At 40.9% G+C, this 22,650-nt stretch overlaps 1 protein-coding gene across 1 annotated transcript; it reads right to left on the bottom strand.

The window, feature by feature from the left end:
* Positions 1-452: 452 nt before the first annotated feature.
* On the bottom strand, positions 453-21,356 carry snrnp200 (small nuclear ribonucleoprotein 200 (U5)). The gene is made up of 44 exons (XM_010899748.4): positions 21,012-21,356; positions 20,012-20,175; positions 19,725-19,896; positions 18,972-19,164; positions 18,711-18,865; positions 18,377-18,529; positions 18,197-18,296; positions 17,970-18,106; positions 17,606-17,686; positions 16,527-16,700; positions 15,955-16,092; positions 14,468-14,623; positions 13,624-13,794; positions 12,792-12,985; positions 11,761-11,884; positions 11,524-11,673; positions 11,264-11,374; positions 11,024-11,155; positions 10,741-10,929; positions 10,087-10,284; positions 8,483-8,635; positions 7,866-7,946; positions 7,647-7,730; positions 7,462-7,568; positions 7,169-7,287; positions 6,884-7,038; positions 6,586-6,775; positions 5,690-5,863; positions 5,380-5,540; positions 5,035-5,262; positions 4,732-4,923; positions 4,406-4,584; positions 4,145-4,296; positions 3,942-4,050; positions 3,714-3,822; positions 3,420-3,609; positions 3,092-3,256; positions 2,798-2,919; positions 2,486-2,629; positions 2,115-2,291; positions 1,839-1,999; positions 1,596-1,677; positions 1,141-1,233; positions 453-1,036 (listed from the first exon to the last, which is right to left on the bottom strand). Exons 1-44 carry the CDS (start codon positions 21,054-21,056, stop codon positions 887-889), a joined length of 6,414 nt encoding a protein of 2,137 aa, XP_010898050.2. The 5' UTR covers positions 21,057-21,356; the 3' UTR covers positions 453-886.
* Between the last annotated feature and the right edge of the window lie 1,294 nt (positions 21,357-22,650).

The raw sequence follows: 22,650 nt of genomic DNA, 5'->3' as shown, positions 1-22,650 counted from the left end.
TTTGACTTAAAACAAATGTTTTTTAGGAGCCTTTGTGTATTACAATAAATTGATTCAAATTTAATTTGTAACAATAGAATTTACACAAAGAAACTAAATCAGATATCTAATCTATAGTGTTACTATTTCTTAGAATAAATACATATAAAAATGTAGACTAAGTTGGAGGAATTTATTCAGGAAAGACTGGAGTTCATTTACATGTACTAATGGATTGAGAACTACAAAAAGGTGAACCTACAGAATATAGTTCCAAATGGAGAGAAATTGTGGTCAAATAGTGAAAACAGAATGTTTAAAATATCTTCTAACCTCAATATGATTTAAGCTATATTTAAAATATATTTTTTAATTGGAGACAAGAATGGTTGTGGTCCTAGGGGGTGATGTCTGGGGAGGTTTTGTATAGGGTGGCGCAAACTGGCATGTGGTAGATTTACTCTCAAAGCAGATATGTTTGTCATGTTTATTGGAAAACAAATATTACATTTCTGCACAGACATTCTGCAAGAACAAAAATCAGGCCAATCAATAATTATTTAATTGCAAAGTGGTTGGCAATTAGAGTAGACATGGTGAAACATCCTGGAAAAATGTCAATGATGGTTCCGTAAAATGCTGACTTTTCAAGTAGATGTCAAACCTGTTATTTTACTTCTCCAATTAGGTACTATATACATGATACTCATTGTGTACACTAAACCAAATTAAATTGAAAAGCATACAGTAAAGGGTTGACTGTTACCACAAGCACATATAACGAAAATATAACAATTCAAAGAAGGATTCACAAAAAATAAATGGGCCTCAATGCCTCATCTAATATAAAAAACTATCCCTACTGATCCCAGCTGCTACTGAGAAAGGACACCATCTGCTGAGTCACTTAGTCGGAGTCACTGTCTCCATCGCTGTCTGCCTCCTTCACGTCCACACTGAACTTATATTCCTGGTCACAGCCCATGTAGGCGTCACTCATGAAGTACAGTGTGTAGTTATGAACACCCAGCACTGGAGCAACAAAGTCCAGCTTCACCTGCAATGTGAGAAAAGCATAGTTTGAGCACAAGCAACTTAACGTAAGAGTACTTTTGTGGATTCAGATGTTATATCAATGACGTGCTGGGGTGATGAACTGACCTTGGCCTTCTGCTGCAGGGTCAGCCTCTTAATGGATATCAAGCTGTTGGATTTGGGGTCCCCAATCACCACCCACCAGCCTTCTTCACGTTTCTGGAACAAGAAGAGAGTAATCAAAAGGGCTGTCTAAATTCAGCTGTCTTGCATGCGAGATGGTGTGTGATGTCACATTGTCATCCACAATTACAGAAAGGTTTGCGTTTTATAATATGAACAGCCTTCGTCCCAGCAGGGTTGTGAGTTTGTTTCCAATTGGAGGCAAGTTTTAAAATGTATGTATGGACTATTTTAAATTGCTCTGGATAAGACCAACAGCAAAATGTCAAAATATAAATGTTGGGCCTGAAACTCAAGATAAATTCCTATGATCTATGGTATGGCCACCTTTATACAAAGGGGAAGAGAGGGTGTGTGTTATGACCATTATGGAGTATGTGATTGGTGGTGATATATACCTGGGGGAACAGTGGGGCAATAACAGGACCGGTAACCTCCTCTTCTCTCTCCAGCTGAACGAGAACCAGCACTGGACCTCCACTGTAAATGCAAACATATGATTAGATACCTTGAGGAGCCCCGCGGCAGAAACAGAAAGGAGGAAATTCTCAACATACTCCTAAGGAAAAGACACCTTCTTTGGTGGTAGTGAATGTATTCAGTCAATACATTTCCGCCATAATGATTCCCCTTTAAATTACCTCTTAATGTTGTCCTTCTCTGCCACCTCGTAGGACAGTTCAATGTTGGGATAGCGGTTACAAAAGCGTGCCACATCTGCCATCTGGGTGTCTGACAGTTGCAGCAGCCCGCTGCGATCCTCATCCTCCATTTCCATGATGTCAAAGATGCTCTCCACACCCTGAGAAGATCAGATTCACAATAAACTCCCAAACAAGGTAGACCTGGTAAGACACCCAAGCAAGATCTTTAGTCCAGTAAATGGAAGCGTTAAATAGCAGTGGTGGACGTTTTACCTTGTCTGTACAGCGCTTGATGTGCTCTGAGGTGAAGTAGGGAAGCTGTTTGAGGTAGGAATCCTTGGACCACATGGCCTGTGTGACCATTTGCGCCAGCTCCATGGCAGCCAGTGCAGGGCTCAGCCAGCCGTTACTAGACAGCACATCTACACAGGCCTGGATAAGACGCACGGCCTAGACAGGAGACAACCATACAAAGTTTGAACATAGCACATCAATCTGACCCACTAATCTCACCAGTTCAACAGCAGTAATCCACAGGAATCTGCTTTCACAGCAGTTCTGCTCTGCAGTGTCCATTTTCTCCAGCTAAGAATCCAACCTAATCATGCATGTCATTCACCAAACTAACAGCCAGTTCTCCTCACCTTGCTGAGGATCTCCTCTGTGTCTGACTGTAGCTCAGCGCTCAGCTGCATTCTGGACAGGTGGGCCTGTAGCAGCAGGTTGGTCTTCACATGGGGGTCGTTGAACTTGGGATTGTTCAGTTTGTGGGGCACCTTCTGGGCCAGCTGAAACAACATTAACAACTCGATCAATTAAAATACTAAGGAGGGTTTCTGAACTAGCATTTGGGAGAAATGAATTCACACTTTCCATTTCTTTCCTTTGCACATAGGTATTTTGTAGATTATACCTCTTGTTAAGTAGATGATATGATTATTGATGCATTTTTGTACCTGTCTCAGCAGGTTGTCCTCATGGTGTCTGATGGGGATGTTCTTATACTCAGCGGCATTGGAGATGATCTCAATCAATCCACGGATCTTAGTCTTGGCATTGAGGGACATGCTGAACAACTCTGACATAAAAAACACAAAATAAATCTGTAAATTCACAAACGTTAAAACTACTTCTACTATATGAAGTACTGTACTATATTTGAGTGTATGGGAGGGGTTCACATCACAGTACATGTGACATGACTGTTAGAGACATTTTGTCAGCGGGTGGTCGGTTGTGCTAGTACTGACCAATGGTGGTGTAGTTGATGTAGTAGTACGCTGCGATCATGCCCAAGTTAAGAGGAGCTACGTCCATCTCGTCCTCTATGCTAATGCACTTGGACTGCTCCAGGTCATGCAGTGTGTTCTCCACCAGCTCGGACAGGTGGTCTGACAGGTGACGATGAGACATGCCTGCAGGGGAGAGACAGGTCAGTGACAGTCCTAGAAAACACAGCCATACTTAGCCAACTTAGCATTCCCAGAGTCAGGGCCTAAAACCCCTGGCAGACAGTTTCTTTCTTGGGGGCCATACTTAGAAAAACAAATGGCTTTAGTGTCTACAGTGCGGTCTCACCCTGCAGGTTGTAGTAGTTGGGGTTCTGGGTCATGCGGCGGTACAGGAAGGTCCAGGTCAGGTAGTCCACAGCGTCCTGTTTGTTCTCCACCGTCTTGGTGACAATCTCGGCATTGAAGTGGTCGTGCATGCAGTGGTCCAAGTGAGACTCCACGGGCAGGGGCTCATAAAGGAACTTCTTGAAGAAATCCTTCAGAGGAGAATGAGGACATATTGAAAGTACCCAAATAATGGCATGAAAGGGAAACAGCCATGGTGTAAATGTTCACCGAGAGAACACCAAGGATCCGCTACCTTTTTGGAGCCCTGACACATGATGACACAGCGTCCCTCGTCATCCTGCAGGGGCCGGTTGGCCTTGCCCACCATCTGGAGAACATCGTAAATGGGATAGTCCACATATCTGAAGACAGAGAGGAAACAGTCACTAATACATGCACAGCATGGAGCAGGCACAGAACCAGGCCTAGTCAATTTACATTCCAATCTTTATAACAGTGCCTCAGTGTGTTAGACACTTACGCATGGATTTTGCCATTGTAGTACTGGGTGTCCATGACAACCACCAGGTGAGCAGAGATGTTGGTGCCCCAGCAGAGGGAGCGTGAAGCCACCACAACCTGGACAGCGCCTGCACACAAAAAAGACCAGACAGGGCATGTCATTTAACCAGCACCGCCGGGAACTCCTCCACACAGAAGTCAACAGGGAATGGCCAGTTGTACCAGAGTTGAAGAGTTGCTCCACAATCCTGCGCTCTGTGGTGGACAGACCCTCGTGCAGGTAGCCCACCCCATTGGCCAGTGTCTCCTTCAGGGTGCCATCCATCACCTTCTCCAGGAAGGGAGCCAGGTCCTTCTCAGTGCAGTGCAGGAACCTGAAGGGCAACAAGGACATCAGCTTATAACATCTATAGACACTATGGATTAACTGGTTTGCTTCTTGCATCGCCTGGAGAGAATAAAAGTGTAAAAGTCGTGTCGGACCTCTGAGGGACCACGTCAGCAGCACAGAAAGTGAGGATGTCGATGGCTGTGAGGCGGGTCTGTCGGCGAGACGGGACGAACACCACGGCCGGTTTGGAGGGGGAGTGCTTCATTATGGCATGGTACACTGGCTTAGCCATGGACAGCAGACGCGTTTGAGTGTGACTCACATTGAAGCCCTACAAAAGGGTGTCAGGGAGGCAATAAAAAGAATCGTTAAATTGAGCAGCCAATTATCCAGCCAAAGCATACTGTCAACAAACCTTGACTGATGTTCTAATGAGGTAACTGCAGGTTGATTATGACCTAACAGACACTGTTCAGACCTGGATGTGCAGCTCCAGAGGAACAGGCCTGACGTTGGGGTGAAAGTTGAAGGTTGCAGTGGTGCTGCAGCCTAGCCAGTGGGCCACGTCTTTGGCATTGGACAGGGAGGAGCTGAGGGCCACGATGCGGATGGGACGCTCAATCTGTGATGAGATATATCTCATCCTGGAGCAGATCACCTCCAACACAGGCTACAACCAAAAGAAATGTTCAAATGGAATTGAGTTGGATGTGAAATAACATTGTTATTAATATTATGAGGAAGGTGGAAATGTCTCATCCACTTCTGGTAGTGGTCTTACTCCGTTCTCTCCTCCAATGAGGTGAGTCTCATCCACAATGAAGAGGCTAACGTTCTGGACGTTCTTCCTCTGCTTCCACCGACGCGACAGGATGTCCCACTTATCTGGGGTGCTAACAATGATGTCACCTTTCCCCAGCAGCTTCAGGTCAGTGCTAGTTTCTCCTGTCAGCAACACTACCTTTTTATTCAGAGCATCCTGGAACTTCTGGTGCCAGTCAACAAACACCTGGCCACAAACAGGAATGATTTTAAACAGGGGTGGGAAGGAATGGGTAACATATTGGCGTTCATTCAGAGGCAAAATGATAAGTTGAAAGCACTATATATTGAGAATAACCGTTACCTGTTCGGCCAGGGCTTCCATGGGTGTGATGTAGACACAGCGTCCCTCTGCGTTATGCAACAGCATCCTGAGGATGGCAAATTCAGCACAGATGGTCTTCCCACTGCCGGTAGGGGCTCCCACAAACACGTTGTCGTCGCTGTTGTACACAGCGTTGAACACTGGAAGAACACAACACCAGGTTACTATCAGTAGAAACCCTGGCCTGTTTAAAGTAGATAAATGGGCCCGTTTGGTGGTTGTGGTCGGATGGCTGCAGTGATAAACGTAGCCTAACGGTGACACTCCAGACTTTCAGAGTGAGCATTACCCTGTGTCTGAATGGGGTTAAAGAAGGGAAACTTGTTCTGGTAGAGGGTCTCGAAGGCAGCATTACGGAGGGCCGTCACAGGCAGGGGCTGCAGGTCCAGAAGCTCAGTGGGAGGGGGGTACTTCTCTGGTAGGATCAAGTGGCGGAAAGACACCGGGAGCTGTGTCTCACAGGCTAAGAGAGATAGGAAAAGAATAGAGAAGAAAATCTTTTAAAAGAGCTCAAAAATCAGGGCGACCTGGGGACAAAAACAAATACAATTCTGTGTTTTTAAAACACTTTCAGACAGCAGATTAGGGCTCTATTATTTAACTTTAATATATAAAAAAAGTAATATTCTATGAAAATTTAATTCTTATATAGTCCCAAAATTAAATAACAATTAAAACCGCATTTTGCCTATAAGTGCTGCAAATCTGAAAGAACATGATCTGTAAGTTGTGTGTCAGTGCCATGTGGAACTTGTCACTCACTGCATAACATTACTGTTGTGACAAATGACACAAAGTGCCCATCCAATGAATCTATATTAACAGCAAAGTTCATGTTTAGGTTCATGATTTTGTTGCAGTAGGTGGAGAGGATTAAAATTAATGTGGTATTTGATATTTAAAACAAAATCATAAACGAGTATTATTTTCAGATTATCAGCACAGCAATTGAAACCCAGCAGTACGCTACAGGGAACCACCAAGAATACAGCAATCATTGTGCTAATCAGGGGGAACCATAAAGCATATCTTCAACTGTTTTCAGCTAGGCTGTGTGTTAACATCAGGCCTAATAGACTGAACTAACCGGAAAACACTCTACAGTTAAAAAATAAAACCAATCCAAACCAAGTTTGAAAACCCCATGAGTTACTAATAATAGCCACCCAGAGAAATGTCACTCACAGAGCCAGCGGTCCGAGGCCACACGGATGAAGTACTGCGGGGGCAGGGGCTCGAAAACGGGCACGAAGAAGGTGACCAGGTGTTCGTCCTGGGCGTACTTTGCCTTCAGCAAGAAGTACTCATGGTGCAGGATGACCTCACTGTCTACGTCCTCCACCAGGATCCAGAAAGCCTCAGACGAGCCATGTACCTGTAAGGGCCACAGAAAGCAGTGTGTTAAAGGTGATTGGGTGCATTCCATAAAGGAAAACCATTTCATCAGAGTTCTATTACAACCAATAACACTGAGAACACTGACTTTGTCGTCCCATTGGAAGTCTGGAGTGATGGTGAGCTCCACCTTCAGTGTAGAGCGTGTGATGGGCTGCAGGTGGACGGCCAGGTCCAGTTTGGGAAACTGGTGCACATACTTGTGGATGGTCTTCCCCATTTTGGGCATGCGGATCAATTCACCTGAGATGCAAGAGTTATTTTAATAACCTCGATAAATTCTAATGAACCAAAGAGAATGTGATGTATGTGATGTCAGCAGGCCCAGATCTGAGGTGGGATAAGCAGAAGGCCCTTCACAGAGGGTTCTCACCAATCTCATTGTGGTTGAGGTCATAGAGACGCTCGAATGGAAAGTTTTTCTTTTCAATCTTCTTGATGACTTCCTCTGGGAGCTTCCTGAACTGACGAAGAGGAGACATGGACTGCCACCTGTGTAGCAGAGGAAAACGCATTCACACACAGAAGACCCGAGGAAAATCACAAAATACATACTGAAATACTTTATTGTATCTGCACCTAAGTATTGTGAATTGTAGTGCTGGTAAATACTAGCCCTACTGTTTATCAGTGAAAACTACGCATGAACAGGAATGGTTAACTTACATCCTCTTGTCAATCATCTTGCAGAGGTTTATGGTCTTGTCTGTGAGCTGGGCCCACCCCCTGCTTAGAACAATCTCAAAGATTGCTCGCATCAGTCTTCCAGCGCTCTGAGGGAAGACAATTAGAGGATCAAAACACTTCCCCAACATTTCTTAGATGAATCAAACAGACGGACATAGACTGACCTGTGTCACATAAACCATGTCAGCCATCAGAGCAAAACCCTCCAGTTTTAGTTGAGAGATGTAAGCCTGGAGAAGTACGTTGATCTGTAATAAGAACACACATCAGAACTGGCTCATCCCACAATTTCACACTATTATACATACTCTAATACACACACTGCAGCAGTGTACCATACCACAGATCAGTTCATAGCGTCAAACCAGTCCCATATATTATACCTTAGCACTGGGCTCCTCGATGCTTTCCTTCACAGGAATGGGAACTCTTTCCAGTAGCTTCTGCAGTTCTAGTTTCTCTTCCTGAAAGGTCCCCACAAGAGCATTTTATAAATTACATTATATAATATTAATTCAATAGACACTCTTATCCAGAGCAACTTAGAGTAGGTGCATTCAACTTAAAGATGCATTCCAAGATCTTCGGCCAACAGTTTTAAGTGGCAATATAAAGCCAAAATGGGTCTCCAAACATTGCGTATGTCTGTGCCCGATTTACCTCATGTCAACAAAACCACTCACTGTCAAACATGGAATTTGATGGGTATCTGAGGTATGATTGTGATTCTACTTATTGATTATGCACATTCACGCAACATATACATTCACCCCAAAATTGTCAGGGTCTTCAAAATTGTTTCATTATTCGCACAAGTCCCAGAATGCATCTTTAATACATCTAAGTGAGACAACCACACAATCCAGTAATACTAAGTACATTACTTCGTGGAGTAGAGCTAGAAGGGAGGGAAAAAGGAAATAGCAAGCAATATTTCATATAAAGCTAAGCATAAAATGTGGCCTTTTGGAATTGAGTAGTGTTCCAGTGTGCTGCATACCTCTCTGACAGTAATGTTCCTAAACTCAGAGGACAGGGAGAAGACACGGAAAAGCTCAATCTCACTGAGAGTCGGCTTCAACAGCTGGTTGTAGGTCTGGATGGAGTCATGCGTGATGTAGAAGTGACTGGCAATGCGACCCAGATCAGTAACCTTCAGGGAGTGATAGAAAAGGATACTCAAATTCTCATATACATCCATTTGTCAATCATATCAACTGCATACTTTTTTTGTTTCACCATATTACAACATGAAAAATGGCTGTCAATTCAAGATCAGCGTCATTTAGAAGTTGGGCAATGGGACTGCCCATCAATGATAGTTTCAAGTAATACTGAGAGTGCAAATCAACAAGTGCCTAATTTAAATAATTTTACTGAAGGAACTTTAGATGCAATTTCTTATTAGTATTGGTGCAGAAAGGCAGGAGCGCAGTGCACATATCCAGCTTAATAACCTGAAAGCAGGTGGGGTCTATAAAAGTCCAGGGATGAAATTAATAATTGGCCAAAAACAACCACTTAGATGGTCACCTACAGAAAGTGTTATTTCAAAACTTCCATCAGTGAAATATGGAATGATTCTGCAGACATGACAGAACGCATTTTTATAATTTTTGTTGAGTAATGATTGGTTTTATTTAAGAAACTAAAGTGCCTGTACTTTTGATTTCTCTTATTAGGTTTTATATAGCTCGTATTACTTCTGGTTTAGTGTTGCATTGGACAAAACTAAAAATCTTCTGTAATTGCTGGCATAATATTTTGGCGCTGTTCTGAAACCATACTGAAAAGTGATCCTAAAACACTGTGTACCTGTACTGTAGCAACTTCAATAGCGTTCTCAACAATAACAACTTGTAATCCTTTTGTTGCTGCTGCACATTTGGTTTGAACAGGTGGTTGAAGACTTGCTGTCAAGCATGTGACTTGCAGTTTCATGGTGCTATTGTGATACTACAGAACATGATTCCCCCCAAAAAGTATTGGCCATAATCTACATTAATACCACTGACTACCGAAATACTAAATCAGTCAAATGAATACACTAAACTAACGTTATATTTTTCTGGTTAAATAAGACTGCAGAATGCAGTGACAATTTTAACAACTGTACTGAATATGCAGTCAGATGAATCGAATGTTATGCAGTATTACCCAGCACATTTTCCAAATGTTGCAGATGGTTTACCCTGATCATAAAGATGCAAACTATTACAGTTAAAATGCTTGAGAAGACCACTATATAACACCCTCCTGTCTTTAAAAGGTAAGCTAAATCAATTAAATACATTCATTTATGTCAGCTACCAAAACCAACAGACAAAATTAAGAGATATTTTTCATTTCAAATGTGTTTTATAATTAGTGTAGTCTACTGAATCATTCTAAATAAATTATATATTGGAAGGTTTTAACCAATTTCATTCCTGTAAATTGTGTTATTTCCACCAATGCACCACTCTGTACCAGCAGCTCACACACCCATTACACAGATACATAATAAGTAATACAGGTTAGTGGGACAACATTTCAAACCACATATCGCCCAACCCTAGTGTCATCACAATGACAATCAAACAGCACGTGTAGAGTTGTATGTACCTGGAAGGCGCCGGTCCGCTTGTCATACTTGACCAGACTGTTCTTGTCCAGCACGTTGGCTGCAGTGTGGATCAGATCCATCCTACGGCGCTCCAGCAAGGGGTCCGAGCTGCGGTCGTCATGGGAGACGCCATACAGGGTAGGGTTACGGAGCATACGCACATACAGGTAGGTGTAGCCCAGCCAGTTCACTGCATCCTGATACAAAATGAGAAGTTAGACCAGTACTGCAACAACAATTTAAAAGATTCATTAGTCTCTACACAGGTACAGTCACATCTACCCAGCAGGGTTATACCTATGAACAGTTGCTAAAACCATTTGTTGAATTTTTTTCATTTAAATGCCTGGCTGTTAGCTTCTCTCATAGGCTAACCTGGCTAATTTTCAGAAGATGCTAGGGGCTAACCTGCTGAGTAAATAATTACACATATAACCGGGAATTGAAACAGCTGCAAAACGATGCAAATTTAATATATAATAAAGAAAACATTTCCCTGAATAATCGCAATAATAACAGACCGATTAAACAATTATGAAAATGTTTTTTAGTTGAAGCCCTAGCTCTAACAATATGCCCGTTCTAATTCCTGGCCAAACACTGGCTACATGGCTTTGGTTATAAGTGGTGTATAACTCAAGTAATATGCGCACCTTAGTATTCTGCACATTGCCCAGTACAATCTCCGCATTGAGCATGTCTGGCAGTTTAGAAACCATCTGGCTCTCAATGGGCAGCTGTTGATTGAGCAAGGACAGGTAGTACTGGAGCTCTCCATGGGATGTAATCAGGATGCCCTCACCCTTGGTGTCGTACTGAGGACGCCCAGCTCGACCAAGCATCTGAATAGAACACAGAATATTATCATTTAAACTCAAAAACAGTTAACAGAGTTTGAGGAGTATTCATGCAATGTCATCGACATTACAGACTAACCTGAAGAATGTCCAGGGCTCCCAGCTCAGTCCATCGACCTTTCTCTGGGCTGTATACTTGGGTACCTTTGATTATGACAGTGTGTGCAGGCAGATTCACACCCCAGGCCAATGTGGCTGTGGACACCAGCACCTGAAACAGACACAGTCCTTTCAGCACGACAGTCCAGAGATATTGTGATAATACTGCACCAAATGTATTAAAACAAACAAAGCTAGCAGAGATTTAGAAGGAACAAACCTGGATGTGGCGATCAGCAAAAAGATCTTCCACCAAGGTACGGTCTACTCTAGTCATACCAGCATGATGGATGGCGAAACCGTAAGGCAGCAAGTCTTTCAGCTCAAGGTTCTAGGGGTAGGTGGGGTGAAATAACGTTATTTTAAATCACATTTGACTGCCAAGTTACAAATTCGGACAGACGCGTATTTCATCCTTAAGATGGAGAGCTTCAGCAAGCTTGGATAACTAAAATGAGCCCATAGGCCAGATGAGCTGACCTTGCACTGCTCTGCCTCAGTCCTGAGAACCTCGGTTGAGGCCGATCCCTCCCTCAGGAACAGCCCCAGAGTGTCTTTTTCTAGACACATGTCCCTGATGGCACGGGCTGTCTTCCCTGTCTCCTTCCTGGAGTGGACAAACACCAACACCTGACAAAATAGACACAAGTCAGCAAAGGGACACTTAAATGGTGTTTAAATTGTGATATTTTACATGGAACTGGAAACTGGTCTCACCTGGTTCTTCCCAGCATGCTCCATAATCTTCTCATAGACAATCTCATTCATGATCTGGAAGCGCTTAATGGCCTTCTTCTCAGTGATTCCCACATATGTCTGCTCCAGGGGCACTGGGCGGAAACTAGGAAATAGAAAAGATTATCAAACTTGTGTCATAATTGGAAGGGACCCTGTGTAGAAATCAGCCTCTAAGGTTTACAAGCCTGAATTTTAAACAATGAAACATCCCCACCAACCTTTCCCAAATGACACAGGAATGGTATTAGCTTGTCTACATTGAAAATGAGTGGGCTCAGGGTGGGGGGACGTTACTGTAAGAGTGTAAAGCAAGTATGAGGAGACTACAAGTCAATGCAAACTGATATACCAGTATTCGTATTCTGATGTACCGGAGAAAGATTCAATGGTGAATCTCACAGGCAAAAGATATTCAAAACATTAACCTAAAACAGTCCCTGCCAGATGTCTTCTGTTCATTCATGCTAGTTGGACAGTAAAAATTATAAAAATGGCCCCTCTGAAAACACAATCTCTTTTCCATTGTCCCCAACACTGCAGTCAACAGACCTAGGGAGTTATATAATGGGTTTGAACAAAATGTGATTTTCTGTTTGAATGTGTCCCTACTACGTCTCCTATGCATAATTCATTTGAGATTCAGACATTACTGGAGGAGAGTACTGGAGGAGAGTACTGGAGGAGAGTACTGGAGGAGAGTACTGGAGGAGAGGCTTAAACATAAATACTAATTACTTATTAACAGCCATAGTAAGGTAAATCTATAAGTTATACCTAAAAAGGTATGAAATATGCATTTTGATTTCACTTTTATATTTGGAGATGATAAAATTGCTTTTTGGTGGTTATGTAAACCACAATAAAATATTTAATTTCTGTTTTTCAACTCACCAATAAAACAAGCAGTCTAAAACTCACGAGGATCACCCAAGCTTAGAATCCAACCACATTAGACGAAACCTATCAACCAGCAACAGGATCCAATGAAGAAACAGAATTCCATAGCTGACCTGTTATCAAAGTAGAAGAGTCCCTTGGCAGGGTCCACGCGAAGGCAGGTGGCTACATCCTCATAGTTGGGCAAGGTGGCACTAAGACCCAGAAGACGCACATCCTCCTGGGTCAGCTCCACGTTGCGGATGGTCCTGGCCACCAGAGACTCTAGGACTGGCCCACGGTCATCATGGAGCAAATGGATCTCATCCTGAAAATCAGACACCGATACATGCCCTCAGTTTATTCATTTCTTTTTCTCCCAATTTATTGTACATTTAAGTCATTTAGCAGAACTTCTTAATCCCCAGCGAGTTACAGTAGTAAGTGCATCCTGCAATAGCTTGTTGTAATGGAGTAATGAGGTAAAAACACTTAAAAATAGCAATAATCAACAGACCAATAAATAATAAGTTATTGGCTGCCGCCCTAATCTGAGAACACATAGACCAGTCGGCTTGCAGGCAAGCAAGGTGTCAGCTGAGCACAGTGAGACAATGACTCCTTTGCTGACATAACCACCTCCAGCCAAAGCAAGTGTGTCTGGGTAAGGGAACACTGACACAAAAGTGATAATGGAACTTCACAGCTGACAGAGGTATGACTATGAAATTATGAACATATGAACAAAATATAACGCATGCTGAAATGTGCCCAAAAAAAGATTTCTTAGCAAAAGTCCTGGAATGCATCTTTAAGGAAGGATAGCATGACTACAACTCAGCTATCAGTATGTGAAGAAAAATAATTACTTTAAAAAAGATAGACACAATGGCGCCTTCCATGCACTTAAAACCATAATAGGGTCAATACAGGAATTATCTATACAAATCTGGGATCTGTTCTTACAATAATGATGAGGCGCACTAGCTGGGTATAGGTGCGCTCGCCTCCTTTGCGTGTGATGATGTCCCACTTCTCAGGGGTACAGACGATGATCTGAGTGGCATTTATCTCCTCTTTACACAGCTGGTGGTCTCCTGTCAACTCAGACACTGTGATTCCGTAACTAGCCAGACGCTGAGGGAAGGAGAAATGCAAAACTGAGCAAACAGGACAGTATTCCTTATCATACAAATGCTTCCTTAGTAATTTAAGTAATTGAAAGCTTACATACTTCCGATATGTAATAGTTTTTTGCAAGTGATCTAGACAATATTACATGAGTAAATGAACGTTTGGCAGGTGTGAATATTAGGGATGCACAAATAATTTAAACTGATATTGATACGTGCCATATCCGAATAGGCATTCTGCATGATTTTCAGTTCCCAGAATGCATCTTTAAGGGAAAAATAAGGAAAGCCTTCAGATGTTAATTTAAATATTCATTTATTTATTTTTATTCCAATGGGCCAAGTTAGTGTTGACAAACCTAAATCATATCTAGGGCAAACTAGAATATTGATGTCCAGCTATGATGCAACACCTTGATAGCATTAAGGAGGAAAAAAACATTTGACAATACAGGTATACTTACTATTAAAGAAAATGTTTTGAGACTCATCAAAATGTATTTCACACCAATAGATAGAATGCATTGACCACTTGGACAAAACATTTTGTGCAGATTAATTTAATTGGGACGGCGTGTCTGCAATTGTAATCACACATTGTAATGCAACAAAATGTAGGACGAATACTTAAGGAACACTATTTAAAGTTCTGACGCCATAGTAAGTACAAATCTCACCTTACTAAAGCTCCCCACCATCTCCTGTACCAGGGAGCGCATTGGAGCCACATAGATGATCTTGAAGTCATCCAAGTTGATAGTTCCATCCAGGTTGATGTGCTTGCCAATCTCCCTTAGCATAGCCATTAGGGCCACATTAGTCTTACCTGCTCCCTGAAAGAACACAGAAGAAACAGAGGGAGAAAACAGGTTAAAAAAAAGAATCCCATAATATCCACTGGTAAGGCTATCCCAATGGCCACTCCATTTGCTCTGCATCTACTAACCAGCGTCATAATGCATATAATGACATGGCCCGTGTAACTAGCTGAACTGATTTGCTTCTTGTGCTATGATGCTAGAGCTATCTAGTTAGCTAGACTACAGATATCTGAGGAGCTAACATGACATGTCAGTCTGTCATAATATTTTTTTGCCAGACCGTATAAGCAGAGCTGGCCAAGAAGAGCCAATGTCTCTTAGTGACTGACTGAAAAAGTCAGTTACGTCACCTATATTGATTGTTTTTGTATCAATGTCAACCACTAATGAAAGAAAAACTAAGGTTGTTGTGCCATGAAATTAAATAACTTTGGCCATGTAAAGTTCATCTTCAGTTTTGCTAGCAATTGCTCAATTCTTATAACTATTCCAAGTAATAAGAACGTAGTATGCGATTTGAGATTCTTCCAATGCTTTTGATTTCTTTGTAGTTCACAGTGTAGTGGGTAGCTTTCAACTGTTGGATGACCATCTACAGTAATCTTTTCAGCCGTCACACAGCCATATTATATTCACTCTGTCATACCATGAATATCATATAAATATCATATTTAAAAGAATTGTATTACCTGACACTTACATTTTGTTGAGTGATTGGTGTCATTGTTTTCATTATAGGTACAGTATTAGATTAGATTCAACTTTGTCATTGAACAAGTACAAGTACAGTACAATGAAACGCAGTTAGCATCGAACCAGAAGTGTATTTCCAAGTACTAAGTATATGCATTTTACAAGTGGAATGTACAGATGTGCAATGAAGGCAAATGCAGTACAAATGGCAATACTAATATGCAACATTATAGCTATTAGCTAGCCACTACAGCTTTAGCTCTATTCTGATTTCATGTTGTAACACAAAATGTGGAGAAGTCCAAGGTGATGAATACTTTTGAGAGCCACTCTCAGATATTTACTTGTTGACATCTTTAGGTGGAAGAAGTAGTCGGGTAGGCAAAAAGCAAATAAATGAAAAATGTTAAGGGAGGCCTTTAATTTTTTAAGTAATTGGCACACCCCTAAAAACGTGTTTTCACTTTGTCCTTATGGATGTATGTGGATTTTGATGACAGGATTGTATTTATTACGGATTTAAAAAAGTAATCTATAATACTCCAAATTATGGAGCAAGTGAAAGGGTCTGAATAATTGTGGAGGAAGTGAGAGAGTCTGAATAAAAACCACTCTTGCGGTTTCTTTTATCAGGGTTTATGTTTACTTACTGTCGGAGCACAGACAAGAAGGTTCTCATCAGTCTCCATTGCAGTCTTGAACAGTTTGCTCTGAATGCGGTTTAAGGTTTTGAACCCTTCAAAACCTGCTTGGGCATACTTGGGCAGCTTCTCAATGGGCACCAGCACCTAATACACAGATAAGCAATAAAAAGGAAGAGTTATTAGTGATGGGAATTAGCATAAACACAGCAGTAAATGTTTTATTCTAAAAAGCAGTAAAAAGAAATGTGCATATTAATTTGGTAAATTGCATTTAGAAGCACAATAACTAGCCTGAAGTAGAATTCTTCACTGCCAATGGCACAAATAAACATCAGTCATACGCCAACATAAAATATATATTTTGATTCATATTGCCATGCTCTAACTTAGCGCATGGTTATACAATCTCAATTTCTGTTATTTTGACCACCAATGGTGGACTGTCCAGTAATGGATTACTCCTTGCATTCTGAAGTCCAGTACATTTCTCAAATGTCCAATGAATTAAAATCTTCCAAATCACCTTGTCCAAGAACACATTTTCTAATGGAAATCCTTACTGGTATACAAAAACATACCTCATCGTCAGAGAAGGGCTTGGGCTTGAGGGCAGGAACGTGCACCTCCTCATAGCCTTTACGCTGCTTGCGAAAAGAGCCGTCTGGTAGCTGACATCTCTTGTTGGCCATGAAGTGACTTCCCTGGGTGAAGGCCAGGTCCTCGAGATCCAGCAGCTGTTTCGGGGTCATGGACTTGAAAGACACGACCGTGAAGGGTTAATATTATTTAAAATCAATGTATTTATGCTGAGGCAGAGCAGTATGTCAGTTTTTTATAATTTAGGTCAATTTAAATCCAGTGACAACAGTAGACATGCTTCAATATTCAGCCCAGGCCAATTACCTCGTATTACTGAATTACAAATGGTACACTGAAATTTCATTCAGTTTGATAAAATAATTTATGCTCAGTTTTAGGGTATGGTGACAGTTTAACATCAGGAAATCGTTGTAAGAAGAAAAAATGTAAATGTTGCTTGGGTTAGTATTCAATCACTGTGCTGCAATTTTTTTTATTTGAACAAGATTGTACCCTAAAGAGGAAAAATCTTACCATTGGCCTAGTCACCATTGTGACTAACCATTACAGTTAGTCACATACATGAAAACAATCACTTTTATAGGTTAATTGGGCAGACTGAGAATCTCAGAGAAAATAAAGGAAAGGCAAAAATAAATGTTTGGATATGCCAAGTTGAAGACAACTAGTCAGTAAAAGCCACAGAGGCGAACAAATACTTTGGGGGAGCTAGAGAGCTCAGTGGCTGGGAGTGGAAAAATAGCGTGCTCAACAGTCAAACCGATCAAGAGCTCAGCATTACATTGGCCTGCAGGGGGGTCTTGATTTCAACCACATTCAGATACTGCAAAACATCATTTGAAATTTGCAGTCCAGTTAACATAAAAATTACAAATAAATCTGCCAATAACAGGGTGGAAAGCTGGTACATACCCACCCAAAAGAGACATAAACGTATTTAGTTTCAGTATTAAAAACACAAACACCAAACCATTTATAATTCATTGATGAGAGAATTGGTAAGGGGTCTAAATACATTAGCAAGACCCTGTGTATTATTTATGAGGGTCCTCTTTACCTCCCCATGGTCGACATCCATAGATTCCAAGTCATTGTCAACACGAGACTTCCTCACTCTCTCCCTGCGAGATCGCTCCTCCTAAGGACATGAACACAAGCCATTGTATGAGTTGGACAGGACCAAAATTACACATTTGGTGATAACATTTTAGTCAGTTCCAACAAACAGATAATAGTTTAGAAAGTGAAAGGCCAAATATTTTTTGCATGCACGTACAATATTTCTGCTTTTAGTGCTTTAGTTCTTTATAAAGATGTGTAAATGCATCTTTATGAAGAATATCTAAGTGTTTGAGGCCTTTATGGTCATGTTACAAAGCATACAATGTTTTATCCTGTAATAAATTGCACAAGTGTCTTACCCTAATAATATCCTCCTTCTCAGTCTCCTGCAGCTGGTAAAGAACCTTTGACAAGTCTGGATCTGCCTCCATCTTTCCTATGATCTTCTCCTTCTCTGCTTCACTCTGAGCACTGGCCAACATGGTACAGTACTGGACTTTGAAAGAGCAGATAAACAGATTGCAATGACTTTCTCCCTCCAAATGTTAATGAATGTATATTATTAGCAAAGGTAACAGGTACTTACTCATGCGCCGATGCTGGCGGAGGATTTTTATGAAGTCAAAGGTGTTGAAGCCTAACAATAAGACTAACTGGTTCTCACATTCTCTGTCATCACTAGCTGTCTGTAAAAAGGAGAAAAGAGACAGTCAGAGACAGAAATAGGCAGACATGCTAAAACAAAGGGACACAAAGAAAAACACACCTTGAGGATCTCCAGAACCTCATCTGCTTTCTTCTGAGAGATAATGGCATCATCATAGAAACGGCTGAGCTGACGCTGGAGCCAGAAGGCATCGATATCACGCGGGTGCAGCTCCTTCTTCTTGGCGGTCATCACATCACCAGTTGCACCAAGCTACACGTGAAGACAGAAATACAAGTTTAATTAGTACAAATGTAAAAAATAAGAATGAAAACAATATATATAAGTAGTTACATGCTAGAAAAGGTGGAACCCTGCGACAAGTTGCGTTTATATTTTTGTTCAGTATTGGATATGATTAATATAAATGTGTCTAGTGAAAGAGGTGTCATACATTTGCTGTCAGAGTGCATCCCAAGTCAGCTTCGTCTCCTTCACTCTCTTCGTCTGATCCATTATCTCGAACCTCTCCGAACTGGTCCTCATCACCCTCCTCCTCATCAGATTCAAACTGGACGTTCACTCCATATGTTTCATCAATGTTATCATCTGTGTGTCAAATGTTTTCATGTTAGTGCATTATAGGAGCATGAAATAAATACATGCTACAGTTGAGTAAACATCCCGTGAACATTCCTTCGTTCCGTTTGCTTACCCATGTTCTGAAGCTCTTTGTCACCCCCATAGTCACTGATCTTCTTGCCCAGGTTGACCAGCACATGGTAACGTGTGTCATCTGCAGGCCCCAGTAACTGCTCTACTTCACGCCGTCTCTCCTTGTCCCTCATCTTGTCATTCTTCAGTACAGCAAGCACCTCGTCAGCAGCACCACACAGAATATCTCTTGGCTGCAGAAACCAAGCACAGGAATATTAACACCAAGCAGTTGCTAATTTCAATAACACACTTAATTCTAGGGATGTGACAAACCATTTCCCTTTTAAACAAATGTCTTTGATCAGTTTTCTGTTAAAACAACATTTCATTAAATTTTCTCAAGGGAACTGACAATGCAAGCGGCCTACATTAAGCTTTCTGTAGAGAGCAAATCATGTAGTAATGCTCCCGCTCTCTTGCTTTTAAATAATGACTGGGCTGATTAGAAGATGTTCCTATAAAGGTAGTTTTTTAGGCATTTGGCATAAATAACAATTCTGTATGGTAAGACAACAGGCACCATGGTTCTGATGAAAATATGCACTTTTTCTTAACATATTTTCTGTGTTTTTTATTTTTTGTGTACCCCTAATACAGAGTCAGGACTTCAAGACTAATTCACATTTTTTGGCCTCAAAGGACTTTCCACTGTTGAGTTTGCATTGGACAACCTCTGCATATTGTTCTTCACTCTTTTCAACAAAATAACCGTAGAGAATGTTATAAGTGTTTTCAAGGTAGTTTCTCTAACCTGATCTCCAAGGGCAGCCTGGATGAAGCTGAGGAGGACTTCATACGTTTCCCTGGTCTCCTTAGTTTTAGGCTTGTACACGATTCCCACCATCTCATCAATGCCCTCTGACAAGAGGGTGAAGCCCTTCATCTTGTTCATGTCATGCCTGTCCTCATCTCTCTTCCTCCTCCTAAAAAAGTTTAAAACACAAAGGTGGAAGGGAAGAGTAAAACATGAGTTAGTCAGTCAAGAAGTGATTCAAACAAGCAGCAGGAAATAAACATTAAGAGGCACTTGTATTATACTTTGCCCGTCTCTCCTCCAGCATTGATGGTTTGGTTCTTTGGGATTTGTCACCCATCTTGGTTCCCTCCAGCTTTCCCACCAGGGACAGCACTTCCCCTGTGGGCTCATCACGCCGTGTGCGGTCAATGAGTGAACGGTCTGCTTGCAAGACCAAGTTGGAATTCTGGTATTGGACAATAGACAAAGTTCAAAGGTTACCAAGTTATTATGCAGGTTATAAATTAGGCTAACTAGCTAAAAAGTTAACTCAATGCCATAGGTGAATAGCTCATTTTCATCCTAAAATGGCCAAAAACTTAAATCGAGAACGCAGAAGTGGTTGCCCAGGAAATGTGCAATGCAACTATTCTATTGTCTATGTCCATTCTGGACTGACACCCGATTATAACCTCAGTGACTGTTAAAAAAATATATAGTGACCGAATTAGAATCCAACTCTAAATATTCTGTCTTTGCAGTCAGGGAATATTTTTTGTGCAATCCCAGATTAATCTGTATTTTTTAATACCTACAGAAACATAATTTTGCTATACATTTGTTATTATATGCGGATAACGAACGACAATATCAGATACGTAAAACGAACATTTACCCTATCTTTTCCCAAATCTCACACTCCTGGACACCAATATCCGATATTGTGCCGAATGCAGTTCCCATAGAAAACATTTGTTTGTTTACCAAAAAATGCGGGCTACTCTTTGGGTAATAATGGCTTGATTGCAAAAATAGATAATTAATGTAGGAACTTGTTCAACCTCCTGAAAGAATCCGAGTGGAGTTAATACTCAGCGATATCGCTACTATAAAGCATTAACATCGAGTTATAACCAGTTACCTCTTTCGATTCGGTAGTTACATACTACTAGGTTCGGTCCATCGCGTTAGCATATCCGTTGCAAGATACATAAGCTAACAAGCTAGCTATAAGTACGTACCCGGATAAATAAAAATAAATTAGCACTAGCACAAATATTTCAAGTTGAATGTAATACTCACCGCTTTGTACTCATACTGCAAGCTACGTGCAGTAACATCCGCCATGGTAAAATCAAAGTGCCCACACTTTAGTAGTTCAACACTGCCAGATAGTTAACCAGCTAGCTAGCTAAAAAGACCACCGCCACTGCTGGAATAACGATGGGTAGCTAGCAGCTAACGTTAAAGTTAATAAGTTCGTAAAGTAGCTAGCTTCCCAACGTTGGGGTGCCTGGATAAACACAATGATGTAGACCTATATACCTATATACCTATATATAAAGCTACACGTAGCAATACATTATATACTTAAGGGAAAGCGTTGACCCTACGTTCCCTCCGGCAAACACGCTCGTTTCTCCTGCGTTTGTGAGCAACGTTACAAATAGCACTTCCGGGTCACGGACATTTTTTATATTTCAAAATAGACATCTCCGATGTAACGTTAGAAAAGTAGCATGAAACTATTTATTTTAGATTTATCGAGGGGAAATGGTCTCTACACTTTAACGATGATACATATTTTTTCATATTTAAGTGGCGTTTTCATAAAATGTGGATTTTAAAACATACTCCGAGGTCAAATACATGCTGCCAATGTATATCACTGTATATGGAAAATACACTATATTGCCTCGTGCAGCAAAAACTACTAAACACAGATAATTTATTGTAGGAAATAGTAGAGTTTACAGAGACAAAATATGGTGTCTGACAAAATATTGAAAGTGTTGCTGGTGCGCCACACACAGTTCCCCTCCAAAACTGATTTTATTTGGTTATTAGACACTTCATGTACTGCACCACCTAGAATCGTTTTTTGGGGGGGCTAGGAGGCAATATGTTTTCCATTTACAGTGCATTCCGTTGTGGTCAAAGTAATGAGTGGAGTAATAGACAAAGAATACTCCCAATTATGCTATGACCCATGATACGACACCATAGATTCTCCATATTCAACATAATATTTCCTACAATACCTTTACTGTGGCGGCTAGAATAATGTTGGTGCTGTAAGGCTTATTTATTACAGTTTATTATTTGGGCTAAGGAAATGGTGGAGAATATAGAGTTGTTGGATGTGACACAGTCCCTGTCCAAAGCACAAACAAATGAACAAGAATGATAACAGGAAACAAATTATTTATTTTAAAAGTATATATTAGATGTGTTCTCTATATTAATTTACTTAAGCTTTAACTAAATTTCTCATTTTGCTTCACCTCTTAATCTTATATAATGTAATATTTGAGTTGTAATTCTCTTTAATTCATATTTTTCCATATGTATCTATTCCTTTTAACATATATTTTCACAATATGTAAAATGCAAAGCTGAAATGATTTATTTCATACACACACACTTTTATTTTGAAGATGAATATGAAAATGAATACGAGAAGTGTTATTGTTGCTGCCGAATCGCTAATGGTATCTGCATTACGGTAATCTCATTACAGTTTTTAGAAAGGTTTAGAAAAACGCAAAACTATTATTTCCGGTTCACGGGATAGTTGAACTTCTCAGCAGCGTCATGCTGGCAATATTAGAGATTCCGTAGCAACAATATGACTTCCGGTTTCCGGATTTTGCCTTCAAAATAAACGTCCGCAGTAAAACGCGATATTAATCATTAAATGTATCTATTTTACCGCTTTGCT

Source organism: Esox lucius, chromosome 13 (genome assembly GCF_011004845.1).
Source record: "Esox lucius isolate fEsoLuc1 chromosome 13, fEsoLuc1.pri, whole genome shotgun sequence".
In the NCBI taxonomy this organism is placed as follows: Eukaryota; Metazoa; Chordata; class Actinopteri; order Esociformes; family Esocidae; genus Esox; species Esox lucius.
This window is presented reverse-complemented; position numbering and strand designations above follow the sequence as displayed.